This window comes from Protomyctophum parallelum (assembly GCF_964188405.1).
Source record: "Protomyctophum parallelum genome assembly, chromosome: 2".
In the NCBI taxonomy this organism is placed as follows: domain Eukaryota; kingdom Metazoa; phylum Chordata; class Actinopteri; order Myctophiformes; family Myctophidae; genus Protomyctophum; species Protomyctophum parallelum.
Window position 1 is genome coordinate 28856088 of NC_139699.1, and position 27640 is coordinate 28883727.

Genomic DNA, 27640 nt, shown 5'->3' on the forward strand with positions numbered 1-27640 from the left:
GCAAAATGTAGGCTATAAGGTTATGATCAGATGTTTGTTTAATATCTTTATTACTTTAGCAGAGGCAGATGCTATTGAATGTGGACTTAGATTGACTTCCATTGGGGGCGGGGGACGTTTCAGCCAATTCTGACCCGTATTGACTTTGATTCTAAAAGTAATGTTGAATATTTACAATAATAATAATGTGGGGGAAACACTCCGACCCACACAGAGAAACAAACAGGCAGATGTGTGTCTGTTTCCATTTTTTTTTTACATAGTTGACATCCTTGTTTGTTTACTTGCGGCTGGCACTGTCACTTTATTATTTATACGATTATATCTTCATTGATTTGTCTTTTTCTATGTAATTAATGGAACTTATTCAGCTTAACTTCAAATATAATGTTGGATACTTTGCAATTAGCTTGTATTACTTGTAGACCTATTCTTACTTTTTTACCTGCTTGAAAATGCAGTTTCCTGAAGGATTAATTAATTTAATCTGAATTGTAAAGTAATTGTATGTAGGCTATGCATAAAACATTGCAGGCAGTATATAAGCTGAATACTACCTCACCCAGCATTCTGGTTTCAGGCCACAGCTATTCTCTTATTTCCTGTGTCCGTCAGAACAATTGGCCAAGCCCAAATAAAAAGAGAATCATAGCCTATCCTTTTACATAATGAAAAAGCATTGTTGGAATGTACTGAGAACCAGCACTGAAGTAGTCAAAACCTGTGATGGGCCTTGGTGCCTTTTTACATTATTGAACTTTACTGGGGGTTTTTACTAGGTACTGGTATGTAATATGTTCATGTGAATATCTCACGAAGGTTGCGCCCATCTTTGTTACATTCGTTTTGAACATTTATTCAAATAGTTTTATATTTATTTTTGCTTGATTTAACCAATAACCATGCACACGAAACTGTGATTTATATGCTGAATGTTTTCCAGTAGTAGCCTACCTGTCTTCCAGTGCCAGTTGACCTCCTGTTATTTATGTTGTGTTATTCTCTTTCCCTATTCTAATTCTTGCATTAATTGTAAATGTAGAGAGCTAGCAAAATAGAAAACTACTTTCACCCAGTCTTTTACACCTGTAATCATTTGATCAATGTCACTGACAATACAGTTGATCCTGATTCTTGATTACAAAATGTAACTGTGACAGTTGTCTTGACATTGCTTTTTCATGATGAAATATACTGTTTTTTTTTTTTTTTTTAAGATATTTTTTTGCGGCTTACGCCTTTTATTGATTTTTTGAAGGGACAGACAGTAGGCTGACAGGAAACGGGAGAGAGATGGGGGGATGACATGCAGTAAAGGCCGTGTCGGGCTCGGGAGTCGAACCCGCGGCACACTGCGACTGGATTACCAGTCAGGTGCCCAGACCGTTACGCCACGGCCTGGGCCGAAATATACTGTTATAGATTTGCCAAACTGCCTTGAGCTGGACTAGTGAAAAAAAAGAAAGAAAAAAAAAAGTGTGAATGATAAAGCCTGTTTTAAATCTCTTGATATGAAGCACCACATGCTTTCCCAAGCATGGACTTCACCGTCAGTATAGAAACATCGGGCCTGTCCGCTGATCATATTAGTAGGAAAAAAGAAGGTTCCATTCTGGAAGATCACAGAAATAACCTTTAGTGAAGCTAGAGTCTTCTCCTGTGTGGTTGTTTGTGGTCCACTGAAGACCCTGCATGACAACAAATAAGATCTACACAATAAACGTCATGAGCAGATCTACAAGCTCACAAATCACAATGCTTTGCAAAGCAGCACGGTTGTGACTTGAGCTTGTAGATCAGCTATTTTCAAATAGCCAAAGTATGTATATCGAGCTGGAGTGGTTAATGTATTTTTTTTAATGAAAATCCAAATCCACAAAGTAACTATAAAACGTCTGGGTTTCCAAGGCTACAAAGTAACTAAAGTTTTGAAGTAGTGGAGTAAAATTACATTTGCTTTAGAGGTAGTGGAGTAGAAGTCAAATGTATGAAAATACTCCAGTAAGTTAAATTGTACTCAAGTACAGTACTTGAGTAAATGTACTTAGTTACTTATCTGACCTGGAGCTTGTTATGTTTGACTAGTAACGTCTAGAATGTGGTTTTAATGAGTAATACTATCGACAGCTTGCATTGTAACCCTATGCGACCTAATCTTCATTTCCAGCAAGCAAGCTGACCGTTAAAGATAAACTGATGACTAAACACTGTAGAATTCGTGGAAATTGAACACACATTCCAAGAAGTAACACATGAGACACACATAAGATATAAAGTAAAACTTTATCATGACATACAAGTTTAAAGCCCTGAGAACCATATCTTTATATTACTAATGTGAACAAAACTGAATGTGTCAAAAAACCACTTTGGAAAAGTGCTCCTCTTAAATACAATCAGCACAAACCAGTTTCTTTTTTACAAGCATTCGTGTGTTTTGTCCTATTTCTTTTTTGTTTTAATCAAAGAGAAAACTATAATATCAGTAATATCATTATTATCATATCCATAATAATAATAACAGTACAAAAATATGCACAAACCCCACAGCTGAATGAATTGACGGAGCATTGTACAAGCAAAAAAAACAACATAAAATTGATAAATGAGGTATTCGATAACCACTTGCATATGCACCTGTTTTTACACAGATCAGGTTAGATTTTTAAAACAATTTAAAACTGAATTAACTCCAAAAATTATCATCAGAAAGACAAGATTCTGCAGACTTCCAATTTCACAGCTTCCTGAGTGTTGAGGTCTTGTCTACAGTCATTGAAGACCCCCCCCCCTCCCAAAAAAAAAGAAAAAGAAAGAAATTAACCCAATAAAACTAAATGACATAAAATAAAATAAAAACCCTAGTCAGCCTAAAGTAGCATTCAATCAGTGAAGTCTTTGCAGCTTGTTTGTACACCTCCCTCGGTGTACAAGCCAATATCACAACTTCAACCATGAATGAAAAAATGACTGCAGCCCAGTGCCCTGAGGTATTGTGGTGGTAAAGAGGTAGGGGGACTTCTAAAACACACACTCACGCGCACGCACACACACAATACATCATATGCAAGCATGCACACAATCACGCAAGTCAACAATGGTAGCTAATTCAAGAGTGAAGAGTAAACTGTAAATGACAGAGGATGTAGCTCCATCTCTGCCACGGTGTGGTGGTCCTAGTAGTAGTAGACAGCACCACCTGTGGGATTCCTCATGGTATTACAGACACCCAGGAAATGAGAAAAAGAGGTAACTTTGCCCCCTCCGCCCCAAAAAGCATGAACATTGACCCTCTCATACAATTATACACTCACCCACACTTGCATTCTTTCTAATATGAAGGCAGTAAAGCTTAACTTATACTTCACCATGCAATGGTGTCGCTTGCCATAAAACAATACAAAAAAACCCAACAACTTGTAGGTCTGTTCCTTTTTGGCAAGCGACAGCATTGCACTACAGGAGTATGAATTAGGCTTAAAGGAGAATTCCAAACTAGAAGGCTTTCTTACCTTTATTTGTAGTTGTTACGTCCACACCAAAGAGGTCCAGGTGTTATTTTGTGCAAAAGCGCATTATTGGAAATTTCCCCTACCATAAGCCCTCAATGAATTGCATTGAATTGAATGGGGATATGGGGTGTTATGCTAATTCGCTTATTTCCATCACTTCATTTTTTTTTTGTATATATCCTCTCTTCATAATGTAAATAGTATCTCAAGCGGTACATTTTACTACTTATTTCGATGGAAGTACGCAAATTAGCACAAAAACCCAACCCCCATTGAGGGCTTATATTAGGGGAAATAGCCAATAATACACTTTTGCACAATATAACACCTGGACCTCTTTGGTGGGGACGTAACAACTACAAATAAAGGTAAAAAAGCTTTCTAGTATGGAATTCTCCTTTAAGGCTACACTATCAAACAGTCATTGCCTAGCCTGATCGGTTTGAACAGAAAATGTTGGTTTCTAGAACAAAAAGGAGAAATAAAGTGTTTTAGTAACACAACCTAAGCCATCAAATCCTATGTCATAATTACAAAAAAAAAAGTTCATCAGAGTAAAATCAACACAAATAAATAGCGATCCTTTGTTTTGAAAACATCAGTTCGGAATAGTGAATGTCTCTTCGTGGAACACTTTGCCATTGGCCTCATGCCAGTGTGTGAACACATGGAAAAAACTAAAAATCTCTCAAATACCAAAATGTAAAGGATGTAACAAATCAAGTACAAACTGTTGCCTTGTGCTTGTATTTTGTTGCCATTTTCTTTTGCAAATAAATGACGTATTATGGGAGATTTTCGTTTTTGCACTTAACACATACACACACAAGTATTCCACTGGTATAAGGCCGAAGAAAATGTTTCCTCTTGATTGGATGATAAACAATAACGGAAACTTGAGTTTTGCTCTCCAAAGGATTAAGCTTGGAGAGAGAAAGAAGACATTCCCTTGGCCAGTGGAGTTCTGAACTATACGCTGGTAGCATTTCACCAGCAGTTCATTTTTTAAGGCAGCAAACTACATCTTTCACCTTTATAAAAGAAAACGTGTCACTGAGGAACTGAAGGTGAACCAAAGGACTTGCCAGCATTGTCTTTAATGTCCTGAAACCCCTTGTGATCTGAAGCTGATCTGCACTGCAAAAAGGTCAACAAAACACGTAACAGCTAAAACACGGTGTACTACTAAAAGCAACAAGGCCGCCCACCACGGATCACATTGGGCTTTAAAAGGTGTTTTAAATTACAAGACAAAAGAAAAGCCTCATATTCAACATGGAAACGGCAAAATAAAAATCCATTCAATTCACGCCAACCTGTGTGTCTTAGTTTAAAATGCAACAGCGGTCTGAAGCAGAACAAACCGGCTGACAAATTTTGATGTCTTGATCTCTGAGAAATTGGATTTTACAAACTGGGCCAGACATGGGACGGGGGCAGGGGTGGGAGAAAATAAAAAAACGTAAGGATCTTTGCAACTACAGGGGATTCCCAGAAGAGCCCTTGAAGAACGCCCCTTTATAAATAGTTTGAAGGTGCTTTCATGAACCTTTTAACAGGAGGGTTCTGCATGGGTTCTTCAAGGGTACCCTTTAGATTCCAAATAATAATAGTGAAGACCTGATAAAACCCTCACTGAGGCGGCTTCCATCTGGCACGTTTGGCATGTCAGACTAAAGCAGGCCCAGGCCAAGACCTCAATATAAATGAGAAATTGATTAGCAAACTCAAGAGAGCCATAGGGCACCATCTTGCGCCACCCTTATCCCTTATCATATTTGCCATTTTTTACTGTTTTGAAAAACATTTTAAAATAGTTCAACTAGCCGATCTACAGTACATCGAGACATTGTGAGCTTGCGAGCTCGGCTATTTGAACTATTTTAAAGGGTTTTATTTAGTTTAGGGATAAGGGTTAAGAGGTGGCGCAAGATATAGCCCATAGGGCTCCATTTCAGTCACCGCTAAACCCCTTATCCCTAAACTTCTTTGCCTTTTTTTTTACTATTTTGAAAAACATTTGTGAATAGTTCAACTAGCCAATCGACATTGACACATGTAGACTGGTAATTTTAACTATTCAAAAATGTTTAGCAAAATAGTAAAAAAAAAAGGCAAAGACGTTTAGGGATAAGGTGTGTGACGAAAATGTCCATAGTCTCCAAGTTAATTGTTTAGGGCCTTGGTACAGGGTCAGGGTCTTTCTAGTACGCTGCAGACCACATTATTCAACCTACAATAGCAATTATGGGCCCTAAACTACAATTTTTCTTCAAACAAGTGGAAACATTTTCCCACTACAAACTGACTTATTTCAAGAATTGTCTTGAATCAAATGACACCATTAGGAAAATGTTATTTTAAAGGCCCAGTTCATTGGCAAAAGTGATTGTCAAATATGGTCACGTGGCATTTGGTCAGTGAATTGGCACTTGTGTATTAGATCACTGTAATGTGGTGTATATTTCTCAGCCAAATAAGGGACTCCGGTTAAAATGATTAGGGATATAAAACCCTTTAACTACATTCCAAACACCTGCTTTTTTAGCATAAATATCTTTGGATTTTACAGTGGTAGGTGACTGGTAAAACAAATATTTTTCACTAACAGAGGGTTGGGTTATGGCTTTGCCCCATTATATTTGTCTGCAAGCAGGATATCTCCAAAAGTCATTATAGATTTGCTTGAAAGCTTGCACAAAAGATGGTCAAGGAATAACAGTGATCCTTTTCGCACCGATGGGCCTCATTAAAATATGTAACCAAAGATGGTGTAACTTTTGAAGCAATATCACAAAACTTCACAGACACGCATACATTTTCCAAATATATACACGTTATGCCATTAAACTTTGATCTGCCATAAGAGGCAAACTGTACATTATTAGCCCAATCAATGTGTAATCTTAATGAAGCAAAAGCTGCTTTCAGTAACAATGCCAACTGAATCTTAAGCCAATGGAATGGGTCTTTAAGATATGGTTTGTTTAAAACTCAAAACTGCACTGGAAAACCTGGGAGACGGCTTCACTTGGCAGGGAGTTTTCCTTTGTTAAAAGAAAAATAACAATTGAGGACTCGTTACGAAAATGAGTTCTTGGGCTGGGTGATGTTAGTTTATTTAACTAAAATCCACTTTTCCATAATTCCATGTTTGCCGTCTGTAGGGACCCTCTTTACAGCCTTGCTGCATTGTATGGGGCTGCTACTCCATCTACTGGCAAGGATACACACTGTAGCCCTGGGCCAAGCTAGAGGTGTGATAGGGCTAGTCTTTGGTATCCAGCTGTGCAATAACCAGAGGCTGATGTGGACCAGGGGCTGTATAAACTCTGGCCACTTGATTGTACATATGCAGAACATATCGCTGCCATCACCCAGTGAATGCATCATTGCAGATTTGGGTTTCTCTTACTTGGGTTGAACATTTGTATAGACTTGTCAGGCCCTGCCCCTTCTGGATAAAAATATATGCATGTAGTAAATCGATGAGGAGGTGAGAACTGTCATTTCCCCATCCGACAAGGACGAGCAAAAAAAAAAGAAAAAAGGAGCAAAACAAAACACATCTTATAAGAACAGGAGGGAGGGATGGATGAGAAAGATAGAGAGCAGGAAAGATATAGATAGAGCATCCCAGTTCAGCTTGGTGCACGTCCCCAAAACCAGCAGCTGTCTGCCAGCCCAGTACAGTATGTTGGTGTCAGTTCGGTTTCGCTTTCCCGCTGAGTTTTCTCCTTGAGATGGGTGTTGTTTTCCCACCGCAAATGGGGTTCACCCCAACGAGGTCAAGTCATGTTGGCTTTGCAGCGAAATATGAGGTATGTAGTGTAGATCTCCTTGTAGGAAGAGGAGTCTGATGAGGTATTCTTGGCGGGACAATCGTAGCATAGACTTGTGCATCCTTTTCGGTGTGAATCCTTTTTTTTTCTTCTTTAAAACGACAAAGTGAGTCCACGGAGACGTCACAGTGCTTCCTGAGAAAGGCCCCCTTCCAGAGCGGAGAGGGCATTACGAGGTGTGAGATACGTGTGCCGTACATACAACAGGTCAGCTCTGCCAGCGTTTTTGGTGACTCCTCCATAGCTTGGAGGAGGCACAAACAAAATGGGGGGAGGAGGTGGTCAACTCACGTCTGATCCTATACAAGGAACTTACCTCAACGCTAGATCACGGTTTGCGGAGTAGTGATTTGAAGCGGTGAGGGCATGCTAGTCCTATGATTGGTGGATCAGAGGTGTTTTCCCCCATTGTTGTGTCCTTCACCTGATAAAAAGTAAGCTTTTGTTATCCACATAGTTTTGTTCTGGTAGTGATACTGTAAGTGAAAGATGTACTCTAGTGTGTATGTGTGAGATTGAGCAGGGATATGAGTTGTCCGCATTTCATGGGTCGTTTTTGGACACAACAGTAAATCCTATCATTCCCAGCCGGCAGTGAGTCTGGGAAATCAGAAGGTCGCCCGTGCGATCCCTCCTGGCTTTGGGGTAAAGTGTCCTTGAGCAAGACGCTGAACTGCTTATAGCTCCCAACGCCGTCGGTGTGTGAATGGTCGAGACCGTAACACAGATTGTAAAGCGCTTTGGATAAAGGCGCTATAGCAATGCAGGACATTTTACCATTCATCTCTGATGGGCGATTACAGCCTTCTTGCTTTTTGTGTCCATTGATCACAACCATGATGGAACTATGCATCCAGATTATAGCCTCCGACAAGATGTACTCGGGAGTGATGTCTGGGGTGGGAGGGCTTGGAATGAGGAGTTTCATGTGCTGATCTATAAAAATCTGCCCAACAACCATTGTTGAACATTACAGGTGATATATACTTGGTCGCGCGCTTTCACGCAGCGGGAAAAAAATAGCCAATTTACAAGCATACAACGCGTCGCGCAACTAAGCATAAATCACACTTTAGGCGGTGTAGCCTCACTATGAAATAGAGGTTCACGAGTGTCAATGTGGCTGCTTGAGGTGAGGTGTGTTGTTGTTATGCTGCTAATGGTTGGTGGTGGTGAGGTCATCACTGTGAGATGTCCTGACTTCCTGATTGCAACATTAAAAAAAAGTAAAAAATATAAAAATAAAGTTAATTCATGTTATGAATATAGTACAGCTCCTGAGGTGAGGACACCACTGCAGGTTGCTCAATTTGAGGTATGTAAAAATAGAGAGAGAGAGAGAGAAAAAAGAAAAAAAGAAAATCGTTCTAAAACACAAAATTGAAAAGACAACAAAATGGCAACAAACAAACAAAAATGTCCTAAAATAAAAACTTTTCAAGTTCAGTTATGAATATACCTGCCAGTGGGTTTTGGCTGAGCTCTCTGATTGTGTTTAGCATGTGGATTAACATAAATGTGTGCCGTGTGTGTGTGTGTGTTTGTGTGTGTGTGTCAAATAAAATGCATAGCTGTGCATATGAGCACATGTTGGTATTAATTGTCATACATCATACTCAGGCTCTGTGTTCACGACAGGACAGCCAAAGGGTTGACAGGGTCATTGAGGTATTTGTTGTGCAACAGTTTTTTTTCTTGTTATTTCTCATCTGTTCGTATTTGTTTTGTTTTTTCGTTTTGTTTGTCTCAATGTACTGTCATTCATGATGGGCCTCCTCCTCCTCCTCCTCCTCGGCGTAGGAGCAGAGAGAGAGAGAGAGAGAGAGAGGCCGGTGGAGCAGAGGAACAAACGGCGGCCCTGCTGAGTTTAGGGCGACCCGCTGGCCGCCGCGTCGGCAGAGCCCGGGCCCTTGGAGGAGGAGGAGGAGGAGCAGGAGGCGGGACTAAGGGTCTGGGTGGAGGGGGCGGAGAAGGTGAAGCTGTTGCTGCTGGTGCCAGCGGTGGCGGCCGCTGAGGCAGACATAGCGGGCGCCGGGGCCGCACCGCCTCCTCCGGACTTCTGGGCAAACAGGGTTCCTAAAAAACATGGGAGAGGTTCACGACGTTAGGACTATACGTTATGTTACATTTAAAAGGTAGGGTAAGTGATATGTTTTGGTTAAAACAAAAGTATTTTTGTTAAATGGTTAAATCACTATATTCTGATAGTAATCATTGCGATGGAGTGGTTGTTCAGTAACCTGTCTGTCCAGCTCTTTAACAAACAGAAAATACATTTTCAGGTAGATGACAACATTTCAGTCAATCAGGACAGAGTAGCTATTTATGAGCTTCATTTGTATAGTGTTCCAGCTCCAATTTTGTCAGCTCATTTCCAGGGCCTCATTCAAGGAGAAAAAGCCTGTAACAGTTCCCGTTTGTTTTCTTGAGTATGGTTTTCAAGTGTTCAATTAGTTGTTTTTGGAACGTTTACTTTTGGCCAGCATTATTTACTTTTGTACTACAATGCCTAAAATGTACTTGTGGACATGTCTACTTCCTGGAGCCTCTGGCCATCGGCCAGCATTATCACAGTGTTAAGTACTTTTTGTTGAATTACTGATGACAAAGTCAACATTATGTTATGTATATCCATAACATAAGCAAGCAGCATGCTAGCATTCGAATACACTAGTTCTTTCTTTCAATCATGTTATTATTATTAGAATTACAATCTGATACACATACGCCGGCTTTCTAATGTTTTGATAATGCGCGCGACAGATGCATGCATATGACGGTATAGTTGTACACATGTTACAGTATATACAGTACATTGTTGACTTTGTCATCAGTAATACAACTAAAAAGGCTTATAACACTCACAAATAAATTACATTAAACAGTGCTGCAGGTCGGGTCATTGCGCAACCCTATCAATGATTGGAATGAGGCTTCAGTTCAGTTCAAATTCAAAGGACACGAACAGTAAAGACCGCTGTTTTTTCCCTTTTGTAGCTGATGGGTTCCCTGATTGTGTTAAAGACCATATATATATTTTTTCATACATTTTATCCAACGATTTTGCAACCCATTTTTTTCACCCAGTGTCAATTATCTAATGTAATCCTGGGCGCTACACTTCCTCTGCCAACCTGGGGGGGGCAGCGGACTGATCTCATGCTAAGTTCATTCTATGCATGAGGAGTCCAAGCTGCTTCCTTTCATCTGACAGCGGGGAATTTCCCCGGCTGGACATAGCGTGACAGGCGCTACGTCCAGGCGCCCCGGCTGGCCAGGTAGTTTTTAGAGACCAGGATTACTGCATGTTTTTTGTGAGGGTACCTACCCTAGGGGACACGTGGAGAACATGCAAACTCTACACAGAAAGGCCCTTTCGCCAACCCCGCCTCGGGTATGAGCACTGATGACGCGGAGGAGGGAACACGCCCCCAGTGGGAATCGAACCCATGACCTTCTAGCTGTGAGGCGACAGCACTACCGACTGTGCCACCGTGCCCCCGTTAAGACCATATTTTAACTCTTTTTTTGCACATTTAAATCTAATTCTGTCCTGTTTGTAGCGCTGTTGCATGACGTACTCAGTGTGGTAGTCAAACTAGTTTCAGGCAATAGTGTGAGAACCTCATTAATTCAAACTCACACATCATCTTTATTTAAGAGACTGGTCCAAGCCATTTTAAAATAGTTATTTATTCAGTATAGCATACTATTGTCATTTTATACAGAATGCAGGCCTTTAGAGTAAAACCCTCCCACGCACTCAGATCAGCCAACGCAGGGAAGCTGGAAGTACCCTCACTAAAAACGCCGGGACAACGCTCCACACGTCCCAAACTCTTCTCCATTCTGGCTCCAAAACTGTGGAATGCACTTCCCATTGCAGTCAGAACTGCAGCATCACTCCCAATCTTCCGCCGTATTCTGAAAACCCACCTTTTCAGACTCCATCATGGCCCATAGCACTTACCCTACCCCCTTAGATAGCATTTCTGTAGACTTAGATAGCATTTGATACAGACTTGTAGCATGTTATGTAGACAGCACTATAATTATAATAATAGCACGTCATGGTACATATGTATAGCATAGTATAGTATATATGTATAGTTTATATGTATAGTTTCATTATATAGATATTCCACTGTTACGTTATTAGCTTACGCATGTTTCATGATAAATGCTTTTTATGTGATGTATTCCCATGCTTTTTTGTTCTTGCTTAATGTAAATCGCTCTGGATTAAGAGCATCTGCTAAATGCCTAAATTGTAATTGTAAATTGTAATGAGTGCCATTAATTGCATAGTTGTCTGGTCAGGTAGGGTTTGTACACACCTGAATACATTGTGCCATTGACGTCCACAGAGACTGTGATGCTGGCGTTTCCATTGGATGAGATACTCAAGGACATGTCCTGCTGCTTCTCATCTAGAGCCACACAAAGAAACAAAGTGAGAATGACACTCGGAAAGGCTCAGAAGAAAGAACTCTCCTCAAGGCTAGGGAGCGTTTTGGCTACTCAGGCCTTCATCAAAACGCTAATGAAGCCCTGAATATTATTGACTCCTCCTGTTGAAGCTTCTTCAGTCAAGAGGAAGAGATGTAAATGAGCATTTACACAATGCAATTTCATTTGCATTCAACACACTTAAACATACTGCAATTAGTCTACAGTGCATCGGTATGTGTACATGAGAAATGCCTAGATTTAAGAGCACATTAGCAAGAATGTCTTAGTATTTATGTCACGGATTAAAGCAAAATTAAATCTGTCTCTCTCTAAAAGAAAAGTCCTAATATGAGACAGTGTGAAAGGAGCCCCCTTGTAGATAGCCTATTTTCAGTGCATGGAACGCTTCCATAGCAGACATGGAGACTTCTATAGAATCCAAATGACTGAAATCAGTTGTGGTTTAACCTTAATCCATGAGTAGTATTGCTAAAGAATTGCTGTTGTGAAACCCCAATTTAAGCCCCATTCAAAAAGCAGATCTACAAGCTAATCATAAACCCAGTATGTTCATCGTAGGCCTTGTGGCATTACTTATTTGGGCATAGGGTTATTAGACAGCGACACCCCACCCTCAACAAGACTTAGAAACAGTACAAACATTCCATTTGTTACAAGAATATTCAAGATGACACAACTAAGCGCTATTAGATGTATGTGTGTATCTTTGTCTAAGATACCACTAAGCTCTGTTGTAACTTGTGTGTCGTTATCTATGCACGTCTACATGTATGTATGTGCAAGTATATTATTTGTGTGTGTGTGTGTGTGTGTGTATGATGCATGGCATCAGTGTCATACATGGTGCATTGTGTGTTTTGCAAGTGCAGGTATTTTATACATGTGGATTATGTGTGTATTCTGTGTAACCTCTGTTGTGTATGTGAGACACACCACAATGAACCTCTATTGTTTGAGCACAATGTGGCTATAGGTGTATGTGACATCATCGCTATTGTACGCATGTGAGTATTATCCCATGCATGCATGCGTGTGCTTATATGACAAAACCTAACCTCTGTTGAGGGCACAACAGTGTGTGCGTGAATGTATGTATAATGTATGTATGTATGACAGCAGTAACCTCTATTGTGGATGCATGGACAGATATGTTTCCCTATATGATTGACAGCACTAAAACTCGAAGGTCTTTCAGACAGACAACTCTTGGATTTAATACGTATATGTATTGTGCATAAATATATAGGGCATAAATATTTAAGCATATTTGGGGGCACAGCTCTTGTCTATTTAATGAATTCCCCGTAAGCATGAATTATAATAAATTATTTGCCAATGAGATTCGACAGGGAATGTAATGAAACAGACCGCCATAAGGTAATCATAGAAACGGAGCCTACAGGTGGATGCTGGGGTGGTGGAGGGAGCACACAAAACATCATAGAAACAGAGCCCACAGGTGGATGCTGGGGTGATGGGGGGAGAGCACACAAACCATCATCACGCAGCAGCAGAGCAGCAAGAAGAATGAGCTATATGAGATACTGATCAGCTGATCAGTAATTGGAGCTCCTTTGAGTTCTCTGCCTGAACTAGCTCTGCAGGCTTTGCATCATACATGTTATGTGTAGTATGTGTTTCTATAACAATACTAACCGGTTATGTATCGCCTAATCTCTGTTGGGTAAGCATCGATGAATGCATGTGCTAACTCTATTGTTTGTGTGTGTGTGATGGTTTCCGAAAATATCTGATCTACAAGCTTCACACTGTCGCACACTGCAAGCTGATCTACAAGCTCACAGTGCCAGCTTGTAGATCAGCTTGCAGTGTGCGACATCGGCATGCAACTATGCATAACTCAGGCTTTAGGGTTGGGGTTAAAAATAGATTGAAATGGCATTTATACAATTGTAAAATTGTTTGTCTTCAAACGTATAGTAATACTGGTGTGTGCGTGTGTGTGTGTGTGTGTGTGTGAATTACTATACGTGAGGACAGTAGAATATGAGAAATATAATTTTCTGGTCCTCATAAGAAAAACATGCTCTTCTATGGTTGATTTTTTTTTTTTTAGAGATGATAAAACATGATTTATATGCACAGTAGTTGCGTGCCAGTGCCATGCACTGAAAAAATTGCCGATCTACAAGCTCGCAACGTGTTGTGAGCGTGTAGATTTTGTTAGACTCTAGGCTTAAAGTTAAAATTGTAAGAATTGGCATTCATAAACTCATCAACCTAAAAATAACCTAAAAATAATACAAACACGTGTGTGTGTGTGTGTGTGTGCGTGCGCGAACACCACTGACCTCGGCTCTTGTGGTTGGTGGTGTGGCTGTGGGTGGGGGTCCCAAGGCGCAGGTTCATGGGGACCTGGGAGGCCATGGCTAGCAGGTTGTGTTGGAAGGCCTGCTGCATGAGGCGCTGCTGCTCCTCGGCCAGGCGGGCCATCTTCCTCTCGGGGGCCTCGCCCACACCCGTCTCCAGCTTCTCCCTCAGCTGCTCCAGGGTGGCGGCCCGCGCCAGCCCGGCCACCTGCTGCTGCCCCAGGGCCAGCGCCATGGAGGACCCCCTGGCTGCCAGGAGGGACGCGGTCAGCTCATCTGGAACGGAGCCGAGAGAGGTGTGGAGGATATTTACTTTGATAATAATGGTAGATTACTAAAGATATTTGCAAAACCTTGTGGCCAAAGTCCAGAGTAAACTGTTGCGCCCCTTCTTTATCCTTTGTTCAGGGTTGACGACCAGGTGCGGTAGTCTCAAAAGCAGGACAACTGGAAGAAAAGCACTTGCACTCTGGTCATAGGACCTTCGTCAGTGCGGTATTGCATGAATTTTCTCAAGTTCTTGTTGTTGTTAGTAGTGGAAGAAAAAATAAATAAATAAAATGTCGGTCCTACTTGCAGGGTGGTTATGTCTACGTGGGAGTTTAGAAGATATACCTAGACTAAAGTTATAATTTTAAAATGCATCTCCGTCCCACCGGCATGTGATCTACGAGCTCGCATCGGCGACGCGTTTTGAGATTGTAGATATGCTATTCTTGAGGTTTTTTAAAAGCCATTTTCACAAAAGAGGCTGCAGCCACAAGTTATGGCTATTTGGGGATTCTTCGCATTGGGGAAAGGTTTGGAAACCCCTGTGTTAAGTGGCCATTGTTGTTTAACAGCCAAAGGTTCCTTCAACTTTGACCCATTAAAACCGGGAAAGCATTCATGGCACAAAAAGGTTTGAGAACTTCTGGTTTAGAAGGCATTCATAGAATCAGCCTCCGGTCTAAATGCTTTAAAATACTACCAATTTCAACGATAATTTATTGTGGAAACCATTAGCATAATGTATGACGATAACCTGGCTGTGTGATATGCTTTGAGCCCTGAAGCACATTCCAGACGGGCACCGAGAGAGATCAGATAAGAAGAAACGACGGCTATCAAAAGTGGGATCCCATTGATGTGGAGGGGGGGGTGGCCATAAAATGTCCCCCTGTGTGGGAAGCATGTCATTAATGAGTGGTAACGCTAAGGACAGTGTAAAGCCTGAGGGCCGTCTGGCTCCATGTTGACTCACACGCGCACACCCACATACCAGCATGCATGCACACACACATATATAATATGCCCATAGGAAGGCACGGACATACTTCAAAACAGGTTTTTCCACGAACACACACACACACACACACACACACACACACACACACACACACACACACACACACACACACACACACACACACACACACACACACACACACACACACACACACACACACACACACACACACACACACACACACACACACACACACACACACACACACACACACACACACAGAGCAAACTGGAATGATGACAATGTTATTTACGTACTAGGCCTGTAAGTAAGCACTGAAGCAGGACCTGAAACATGTTTTATGAGCTTTCCTGGTATGACTAACCATTTATCATTTTCAATGGCACTTTCATTTTAAAGTATTTACTATCATAGCTAGTGTTGAATCCAATGTGTTCATCCCATTAGAAGTACAGCAGATGTAGTTACTAAATTGCGACAGAGGGCGCTATATCTCCATCAGTACTTTGGTTGAAAGCTCCGCAGTCCTCTTGCTGAGCCCAGAGCAGACAGAGTACAATTGTAACCAGAATACTGCTGACATATCCTATATTAATGGACATGAACACAAATGGTCGCTTTAGCTCTTATCCGTTTCACTTTCACATCCTGCCAGTTATACACATTGTTTTCTGGTAGCTGCACAAGACCAGTCAGCCTTTTAGCAACCAACTGGAATTAGGGGTTAAGTGCTTCTCTTTCAAGGGTAGTTTCTCAGCAAATAGGCTCTGCGCACTAACTGTATTCCTGAGTTTCCAGGAGGTGGCATAACCAGTTTCTTGTTTGGGGTCATTTTTCGATTACAAGAACGCTTGCCCCAGACCAAACCCGATGACCTCAAGACAGTCACCACTAGTAAAACTATGCCTAATCCTAAACTTATTCCTATACGTAACCTCAGTAAAACTATGCCTAAACCTAACCTTATTCCTAAACGTAACCTCAGTAAAACTATGCCTAAACCTAACCTTATTCCTAAACGTAACCTCAGTAAAACTATGCCTAATCCTAACCTTATTCCTAAACGTAACCTCAGTAAAACTATGCCTAATCCTAAACTTATTCCTAAACGTAACCTCAGTAAAACTATGCCTAAACCTAACCTTATTCCTAAACGTAACCTCAGTAAAACTATGCCTAAACCTAACCTTATTCCTAAACGTAACCTCAGTAAAACTATGCCTAAACCTAACCTTATTCCTAAACGTAACCTCAGTAAAACTATGCCTAAACCTAACCTTATTCCTAAACGTAACCTCAGTAAAACTATGCCTAAACCTAACCTTATTCCTAAACGTAACCTCAGTAAAACTATGCCTAAACCTAACCTTATTCCTAAACGTAACCTCAGTAAAACTACAAGAATAAAAATACAAAATACAAGAACCGCTGGGGGGCGAGCGGTCTGCGGAAACAAATGGGAGCGGTGTGTTTTGGGGCGAGCGTTCTGGTTACCCATTTTTCCATTGCTTGGTTTCATTGTCTCAGTAGCAGATTTTAATTCTCATTTGTATTTCTGGTTCAAATCCGCTGCCTATCCAATCAAACAAAGCTATGGGAGAATTAACAGGAACAGAAAATGGTTACACAACCTTCTGGAAACCCAGGACTATAGTTATATGCACAAAGCCCAGTGTATCACATTTACTCTCCCCATCCCAGAGTTTTCCCCCAAACTGATGATCTTCAAGCAACAAGAGTCTTACTGCAATGACCCCCGAATTGATATGTATTTGGTCGCAATCTCCCATCTGAAAATGTTTGCTGCCAGGGACCCCAATAACAGAATATTTGTGTAAAAAAAAGGGGGAAGAAAAAAAAATCAAAAATAGCAGCAGAGCACAAAGTGAGAGGCTGTGAGCTTGTAGCTCTGCTATTTTTGAATAGCCAACATAAAAGTGGTTAAAATGATTGTGATGCTATGTTAACTACTTTTGCTGGGGACCACTTGGAACCCCCTCAAGGACCCCACAATGAGAACCAACACCTTACAGTATGACATCACAACACAAGTCTTTGTCTCTCATCTACCGTTGAGGGTGAGTGGGTACCTTTCTTTAGAGAGTGGCCCGGCGAACCGTGCAGGTCGCTGAGCGTCCCAGATATTCCCATGGCCGACAGGTGCATCTTGGGAGGGGAGAGGATGTGGGGGGCTGTGCTGGGGGAAGGGGAGAAGCGGAAGAGACTGCTGCTGTAGCTGGGGCGACGTCCCTCACGTCGGTTACTGTCGATGGCTGCCTGCAGTTCACCTGGGGAGCTCAGACCTTTCCTCTCGCACTCGTACGGGTACAGGTACTTCATGTATCTACATGAAAACACAAAGAGGAGAGGCAGAAAGACACGGTCACATTAACACATTATACTTTATACTGTGTAAAGGATGTGTATCACTGGTTTCTTTCAAAATTGTCCTGAAAACACATCTTATCAGGACTGGGAGACCACAAGGGGAGGTAAATATAAATTCCCATTGAAAGGAGGTGCCATTCACTGCTGCCGTTTTTCCCTTTTCTACATAGTGGCCCTCATTTATCAACGTGGCATTTATTATTCCAGCGTGAACTTGAACGTATGCCATGCCACAATTCACGTCAGGTCAGGAGCTGTCGCTGACTTTGTCTGCTCCTGTTTTTCTGTCGTAGAGAAGCGGAGGAGCATTGTCTGAACTGCTGACAGCCATCTAAAGTTATGCATTCACTCCTAATAGCTGTACAACTAATAAATACATATTTTGTAAAGGCATACATCGACGATGTGTAATATGAAATTGGTAGGATATTTCCAACTGTACAAGCAATTAAAAACAATATAAGATGTTAAGTTAGATGATTAATTAAACAGTGCTTTACTGGCTCTGTTAAAACATGCCAGCACATATGTGCGGGAGATGAGATGCCGTCACTCCTATAAATAATCCCTGTGATAATATAACATTAAAAAAAGGGCATGCACGCCTATTTTTCCCCCCCAATGTGACAAAGACATGCATATAGCCTGCCTATTTGCAATGATATTATAGGCTAAGTTAGGTGCTTAATCGTTCACCTAATGAAGTGCTTAGGCAAGGGCCCGGGACCGGCGGCGCCGCCGTTTAAATCTTGTCATGCACAGTGAGGTTGCTAGATGTAGCCAACCAACGTAGGTATGATTACTTCTAACGCGACTAGTGACGGGACTGCGATGGGCCGTCAAAAACACAATCTTTGGTTAGAATTGGAAGCATTGATTTAGATCAAGAATGTTGCCCAACAGGCGCTCCCAGCCTGTAGAGCGGTGCTCTCTGTTGCTATGGTGCTAATGTTCCGTCTTTTGATTAATCTTCGTCCCGGGCATCCGATGTAATTAATTAATAAGGCAGTATTATAAGAATTATTATAGAAGTATTATAAGGCCCCGTCTCTTTGTGGTGGTCACCAGTTTAGGCTCTGAGTGCCAATTCTCCCATTATAAAGAAAGAGAGGACTTTAAAAAAAAATTGTAAAAAAAAAAAATTGTAAAAAAGAAAAGAAAAACATTTCTTTTAAAAAAATGTATTACGTCTTGTCGTCCGTGGCACCCATTGCAAAGACGTCCATAAAACGGGATTACGGTCCTGGCACTTAAACAGAATGGGTTAAATAAATATCCTACAATCTGATTCCATTCATGACAATGTAACTGTGATATGTGTCATGTGATTAATGTAGCGTAGCCTATACTTTACGAAAGTTGTAGCCTCACAGAATAATCCTACTGGCGTGCCAAAATGCACACTTGCATGCGTGTGTGTGCGGACATGACAGGCAAGCAACCATGAGATTTATCAAAGCTGCGACCAAATTTTCGCCAGGATCAACTATTTACCATCACTTCATGAATTCCGTGCAGAGTCTGCCGACGTGAGCGCACGCCAAAAACCACGCTCAAATTTAAGGCAGAATTTACACTACAATAAATGAGGGCCATAGTGTTTGTATTTGTTGATTTGTTGTATGTTTCTTCTATGTTGATTACTTTTTTTAGCCTTAATGTCTTACTGTACGACGTGCAGTCCTTTCTGACAAATAAAGTATTCAATCAACACAGTGCACATGAAAACATTAAGTGCGTCTGAGTCATATGTATGTCCGAGTCATATATACTGTGCCCAAGAAAGCGTCATCTACAAGAGAAGACAGCTCTCATCCCCTAAATCCGGAATATCAATTCTTGCCTTCTGGCCAATGGTTAGAGGCCCATGCAACTATAAACAATACTTCCATTCGTGCCATCAATAATGGAAGCAGGAGGAGGTAGCCGTTGTTTAGTTTCAAGCAACAGTTGACAGCCAATCTCTGAGGTGAGTGGGTGGGAGAATGGTTGTAGTTCTTATATTTACTATATAGTATTTACTATATGTACTTATATTTCAACTGTTATTATCTGGATCTTGTGACCATGGACATGTCGGTCTATGTTCTTGTTTATGTATGTTTACTGTGTTTTTATAATAGTCATTATCTGCTGTAACATGAATTGCCCAGTTTGACTTTGGGACATGCTAATAAAACTTGAACCATGACCTTGACCATGCTTCCCAGAAATAATTAGAATACTATTGCTTTGTTCCATCTTTAGCTTAAAACATCTTATGCTTATGAAGTGGAAGCAGAAGGCTTGTCCCACACAACTTATTTTTACATTATGGAGAATATCAAGTACAAGTTTGGTGGCTCTAGTACATTTGATAAAACATGGCCAGCTGTTTCTGACAGATGGCCATGGAAATGCAATAACACTTCCATAATTGATTCTTATTCAAACCAAATTACAATGAAAATTGGCAGACAGGCGTGACTAATATTAATTGCTGGTATGAATGTACAAACAATTTGTGTCATACATATTTCGAGAGAGAGAGATGAGAGTGCGAGAGGAGATTAGTTATAATTAGAAAATTATTATTGCGACCTACTGAACATCTGCAAGAGGCGTCCGTCACGCCTCGTGACACGCTCCATATATGGCCAATACAGAATTCATTCCATATGTTGATCTGACCTCATCAAACCCTGTACACTCAAGACACACTCCAAATATGGCCAGTACAGATTACAGAATTCATTCCATATGTTGATCATCTGACCTCATCAAACCCCTAGATCTCCATATATGGAGCTGGCCTGTTCTGACATCACAATGATGTTCTGACATCACAATGATGACTCGACCAGCTCAACAAAATGATTGATCTCCAGAATGATAGATCTCCCAATGATAGATGATAGATCTTCAAAACTCCTTACAGCACAGGACACCGGATCCAGGCATACCTCGAGTCTACAGGAAGCTCTGTTTCAGCGCAACCTCGCCCTCAGGGCGTCTTACTGGTTATTCTTATTATTAAGTACAGGAGAAAATGCATGCAGATGAAGGAGGAGATGAGGCAGTTATAGGATAAGGATATATGTTCTTCAGACACGGATTGCGCAAAGAAAGGAGGTGGCCCTCCTCATTAGCAGGGGAGGAGGTCCTCCTAATGTGTGTTGTAACATGAAGTGTGTGCACTTGAACACACAGGATGACGACATCACGCTAAACATGTGCTGGCATTTCTCCCACCCTACATGAACATCATGAATGTGGGAGGAGTGCATAATGGCAGAAAAAAACAGTATGTGTGCAAGGGATCAATAGTGGAGCTAAGAGCGTCCATTATATAAGGCCCGGGCCCCGCCACACAACAGGCTAGCTAGCATTAAAAATACATAAAGCTTCATTAGAGCATAGCACTCCACTGCCGGGTGGGATAGTAGGGGTGCAGCGCTGGCGGGGGCACACGCAAAGACTGCCTCATTTCTGCTCCACTGTATGGCAGTGTCGCATGCCGAAAATAGGCGATAATACAAGCTCAGAATGAGCAGCGTATTGTATTATCGGCTATTTTTGGCACGCGACATGTCGGATTTTTTAAATAAATGAGGTTTACTTGAAAGAGAGAGAGAGAGAGAGAGAGAGAGAGAGCCTGGGGCCCGGTGCAGGCGTCACTCAAGGCACCACCTGAGTCACACTGAACTTTGACCTCAAATCAACATCAATAAATCTATGGAATCAATGGGCTCTATGTGTGATGTAAAGGCTGGATGGATTGGATGTGAGGAGGGAAGGTGATAGCAGGAGGGGAAAACTAACACACCCATGGGTAAACACACATGTACTGTATATACACATGGTCACACCGAGACTAGACAAGCGTTCCAAAACACACACGCACGCACGTGAGCAAGCGCATTAGTCGTAATGCTCCTGTTAATGCAAAGTGTATTGTAAATAATGTGTTTTTATCAGTAACTTCACAATGATGATATAATAATTATAAGCTGAGGGATATGACGGTTCTAAGCACGACAGCTCACGCCAATGCATATATAATTAAGCATGCACACAGTCACCTCACCACACTCATAATACAGTACGTACACTATCCATAGGACACAGATGATAACATGCATGCTCATAGACATACATTTTAAGATCTTTATTTGAGGATGGAACCTTTAATTTAAAGCAACCTGATCCTTACTGGATATAGGCAAATGAGTCTCTGTAAGTGTGTTAAATAGCAGCATATACTGTAGTGCTGCAACAGTTAATCAAATAGATTTTTTTTAATTGATCAATTTAATTGGGAAAAAAAATCAATTTTAAAATAATTCATTTTCCAAGGCAGCAGATCTACAAAGCTCACACTGTGTTGCATCACAGCACACTGTGTGCTTTTAGGATGTTCTGCATTCTCGCACAACAAAAGGCTAGGGCTAGGCTTTGAAGTTGCACAGGGTCGATATGACAAATAACCTACATTTACAAATAAATTACTGACATTTAGTAACTTTACTACTATACTTAAATATATATATAAAAAAGTAATAGTGGAACAATCTACAAGCTTACGAAGTGAGCTTGTAGATCAGCTATTTCCACTATTTTTGAAAATGTTTGAAAATAATTATATGAAGCGGTCAAAGTCGACCGATTATGCAAAGATAATTGCGATCACCACAAATAATTGGGATTAGATGATGATGTAATAAGTGTGCCAGGCCTACTCACTGTGTGCGCAGGGTGAAAGCAGCGCTGGTGATGGAGGTGGGTAAGTTGAGTCCCTTGGTGATCTCTCTCCAGATCTTCTTGTTGATGACCTCCACCAGGCCTCCCTTCTCCGTCACCAGTTTGTACAGCATGTACAGGTCCAGCACCTGCTTGGCCATGATGGGGATACGGTTGACTGGGGTCCCTGTGAGGGAGAAGAGAAGACAAGACACACCCATTGGTACAGAAATATACGGAACAAAACAATTTGTTTAAAACTTTCAAAACAGGCAAGGCAAAATCCCATGACATGCCTGCTTTTATTGTCAATTTTAATAAATTACACAACGCAACAAGTCGTGAGCTTATATATATTTAGTCTTTGGTGAAAAAAAAGAAAACAAACAAATAATTGTAATTACTTACCGTAATTTCCGGACTATAAGCCGCAGCTTTTTACCCATGATTTGAATGGGCTTATACAACGGTGCGGCTAATCTATGGATTTTTACAGCTAATGCAGAGCCATCTAAGGCTCTGAGCTAACGTAACGGCCACTAGGGGACCACCTGCGGCTTATAGTCCGGTGCGGCTTGTATACGGGATTTTCCCTAAATTTGGCTGGTGCGGCTTATATTCAGGTGCGCCTTATAGTCCGGAAATTACGGGTAATTCAAAATTGTCATCTATAATTACATGCCCAACATAGGGGCATGATATTGAAAGTGGTTTATATAATATATATGTATATATATATATATATATTTTTTTTTAGGGTATAGAACATGATTCATAACTTTATGTACAGTTGTGTGTATATTGCAATAACATGTGTGTGGTTGTCACAAAATCCCAAGGCACACCTGGACTTGTCTCACAGCACAGCGTTTTGTAACCACTGTGTTACTCTGCAAGTTATTGCAGTCGCTGTGGCTCTGCACACATCAGTGCCAATATCACGGTATAGCATAACCTCGAGTATAATAATAACACAGCTTCAGTGTTAACATTTCTGATATGTGATGTTGTTGGAAGATACTGACAGTCATCAGAATGCAAAGGTCTTGTAGCCACACGCACGTCTTATATAAATGCTTAAAAAGTACAAAACCTGCACACAATCCCACATGGAGTCCCCGAGACCTTCGTCAGGTCATCATTATGCAGGTGGGATATTATATATACCCAGAATGCCTCTCAGACAATTACAATGCAACCATTAACTAGTGTGGTATTTAAACATTATACCAACTGTAAAAGCAGTATATTCTGATTCAATTAGAGAAGATACATTTTTTCCTGCCGCAAAAATCAAATTTTAAATTCAAATCATTAATAGGTTGTTGTTGTGTTTCATAATCAATTAAATCGATTAGTTTGGTTAACTGTTGCAGGTGCCAGGCAGCCTTACATACCATACAGCAGGCAGTAGACTGAATGCTTACACCATTCTCAATGCCCAACGCATCCATAAACGATTATGCTGGGAATGACGACTCCTGCGACTAAATATCGTGTGCTTTCATAAACTGTTTGGCTACTATAACCGGAATAGGTGACATGTCAACCTGACACGGGCCATTAAACTTGACTTGAAAACATATTATCCCAGTTAAGTCCAAACAGGCTTGACCTGGAAAAGGGGATTCACCAAGCGACACAAAGCGAAGCGAAGCAGACTTTTGATACAGATGCATTAATCTTGTCAACAGCTTATCTGCAGCAAAGCGTGCAGCAAGTGCATTGAGGAGGAGGAGGGGGCAGATGCAAGGGAGCGTGTGTTGGGATGTAGGAGCAGGGAGGAGGAGGAGGACTAGTGACAACAGAGGAGGGGGGAACGAGGTCTGTCAGACAGGATCAAAAAGGACAATCTGCAACAGTGCAGTATGGCAGGGCAACGTGCTCTGATGAAAGGCGGCCATATTGTGACGCAGCAATCAGTGTTGCCATGTCCGCTTATTATAAGCGACTTTGGGCTTGTTTTTCTGTAAAGTTGCTTGAACATAATTATGCGATTCTTTGGCTTTGTTTCTATTTGGGCTGCTTGCTTGTATTTGTCCCCCTGTGTTGTTAAATTGTTTCAAACACTTTTGTCCCCCAAGATATGGGGCTAGTTTCATAGACCTGGTTGCTTATTTTTCGGAAAATCTGGCAACACTGGCTGCCATGGGTGTTGGGGGGGTAGTAGAGTAGAGTAAGGTAGTAGAGTGGCGGATTGGTGGATTGTGTCGGCCTGGTAATCCTTGGGCAGTGGGGGGCTCCTGGATCACCTCGGTATAATGAAGCTCATTTAAAGGATTGTGCCGAGTAAATCCATCACGGCTGTTAGCGAAGCAGTGTGCGCGTGTTGGGGGGGGCAGATCTGCTACTGGCCGATAATGCCAAGCCAATCCTCCAGGCCAGCCCCAGCGCAGCCTGCTGCTGCTGCTACTGATCTCAGCCCGGAATAGGAGCCATTAATGTATTTTGTAAATCAGCAGTGATCAGGCCCTTGGAGATTAGCCCAGATTCAATGCCTTAAATTAGTAACTTGAAGTCCAGGCCAGGTTGTCTGTAAGCCCAGGAGGAGCATGACGAGAGGAACACATGGAGGGGGGGCTTGTACCAGCTACGGACATGTCTTAATTAATAATTACATCCATCTGCAAGGAGGGATAATAATTAAGTCCATTTATGTATTCAATGCATTGTAGCCGGTGCGCTAAACTAGAGCGGTTGTTCTAAAACATTTTCATGTCAAGGACCCCCAAATACATACAGGAATTTGTCTGCAGATCCCCCATTTGGAAATATGTTGTGCCAAGGACCCCCATAACAGAAGGTTTGTCAACATTGATTGAATTTCTTTAGCAAAAATAGCAGATCTTCAAGCTCACAATGCCTCACATTGCAATGTGTTGTGGGCTTGTTGATTGGATATTTGCAAATCCCCAAACATAATATTAAACTGCCATTTTGCTGGGGACCATTTGGAACCCACTCAAGAGTGCTCTAGAGTGGCTCAAAACATTAGGATTAGCTTCATGTTTTCGTCCACCATCATCACAATAATAAACTATTATAACTATTATAATAAGCTATTGCAGCATAATCATGTGACAGAAGTGGCAGGGCAAGAAGCAGGGGTCAACAACTAAGGAGATTGTAAGATGGAATAAGTACTCCCAAGGATTACAGGTCTATGAAATCAAGTTACGGTGCTGAGGAGCACTGGCTGGACTGAGTCATACAATAGTTAGAACAGACATAAGCAGATCAATATCCACAGTGGACAGAATGTAGTTTCACTTCTGCCCACGAGTTAACCCCACGCAAAACATAGAGAACGCTTTTGCAACAATATATCATCTCCAGAGAAAATTAACAGTTAAGAGAAGATAACTTAAGAAAGAGGAGAGGAGAGGTGAAAAGAAGAGAAGGACAAGAAATAAGAGCGAGTGCCAGAGACGAGACAGTGTAGGCTTACTAGGCTATATGATTTAGAATAGAAGAGCGCCTGGCTGATGTCACAATAAGCATGCCACCCAGAGAGAGCGAGAGAACCAGTATCTCAATGTTTCCAGAACATACAACAGATCAAAGTGTCAGGAATGTGGGCCTCTCTGGCTCGTCACGTCCAGCGCCTGGTCACAGTTATTTAATGCGGCGCTGGACATCAATCCCGCATCAAACAATTAGGACAACTGGAGGGGTCAGAGGTCGGCCAGAGGTTATTGATGTGTGAATTAAAGTGCAGGTCAGCAGGAAGCCATGTTTTCATACAGGCACGGGCGTCCCCACGGACAATGAGAGCACAACAAATGAGACACAAAAGAACAGGCCTCCCTACTGATGCGGTCGGCAATGAGCGAGGCTTTAATGCAACGCGCTCCGTACGCTTCTATTCCACCGACTCATGATCACGTTGGAACCGCAAAGATTTTCACGGGAAAATGTGTCAGTTATTGTATCGATAAAGCAAAGTGTGCTTTACCATGGACAATATGACAGACAACTATTTAGATGCTAGAGAATAACAAATGCCAATGTGTAAAAGACGAGGGTAAAAAAAGCTAAATTGACTGCATTTATATAGCACCTTTCCGCGCACGCGCACCATCCCCCCCCCCCCCCCCCCGACCGGAGGAAACCATGCAAGGTACCAACCTGCTCATCCGGTAGTGAGTGTGTGTGTGTGTGTGTGTGAGAGCACGCAGGTACCTCCACTTGTGGGGGAATGATGGTTTTGGAAGGTAAACTGTGTAATTAGTCACCACATGGCCATGTTTCTCGTTTCAACGAGTTTGGCCACATGTGAGCAGAACTGTGGGAGAACACCTTTGATAATAAACGGTGTAATTGAGCAGAATCACATTAGCAACACTTAGCCACAGAACTCCCTCATCTGGGGTAATCAACAACCCTGTCGGCCTTTGGTGAGCAACATCTGGTTTGATTCCAAGCGTACACACGCACACGCACACACACACACACACACACACACACACACACACACACTTTTATTTCACCAAATAATTTCTCCTCCATAGTTCATTGTCATTATTTTCTCACTTTATACATTGCGAAAATAGCCCATCTACAAGCTCACAACACGTCAGTGGGCAGAGTGACGCAATGGGAGCTTGTAGATCGGTTATTTTCGGTGCTCGACACTAGTGCGCAACCAAGTATAAATCAGGCCCTAGTCTCAGCCAGTGTATCTTTCTTCTCAAATTTCAAGTCTTGTCATTTGTCTTCACAAACAATACAACCCTGATGCCCTACAGGCTGAAATTAAGCAGCACAAACCTTTCAGGCATGCAGCTGTTTTAAGTGATTCATATGCTTTTATTAATGTAATTTATTCTATATTGATTAAAAGTTGTATATCTCCATTGATTCATAGTACGATTGCAATCTTTGTGCCACCTCAATCCCCCTCTGTCATCGGTGTAAGGTGGATGACTCAGTCAGTCACAGCAGCGCCTCTGATATCAGGCAACATATCGAACAACATCAGAGGCATTAGGTCATGGAGATCCGATGTAGGCCACTATTGCTATTCGGCCTCTCTCTGAAGCCATGATTTGTCCACTAGGCCACACTGAACCAATCTGTAATTGGCTGCAGGCTTCACCTCCCATCATCCTTTGCCCTGGACTGATT

The 27640-nt window shown here is 41.6% G+C and overlaps 1 protein-coding gene across 1 annotated transcript in view; it reads right to left on the minus strand.

The window, feature by feature from the left end:
* Positions 1-9221: 9221 nt before the first annotated feature.
* Positions 9222-27640, minus strand: part of LOC310855182 (AT-rich interactive domain-containing protein 3B-like) — a gene marked incomplete at its 3' end in the record, with an annotated part of 79738 nt that continues 61319 nt past the window's right edge. The window contains exons 5-9 of the mRNA XM_083760093.1: positions 22517-22700; positions 17497-17750; positions 14140-14433; positions 11692-11784; positions 9222-9430 (exon numbers count right to left, since the gene is read on the minus strand). Coding sequence (XP_083616219.1) covers positions 9222-9430; positions 11692-11784; positions 14140-14433; positions 17497-17750; positions 22517-22700 — 1034 coding nt within the window. The remainder of the gene's footprint in view (positions 9431-11691; positions 11785-14139; positions 14434-17496; positions 17751-22516; positions 22701-27640) is intronic.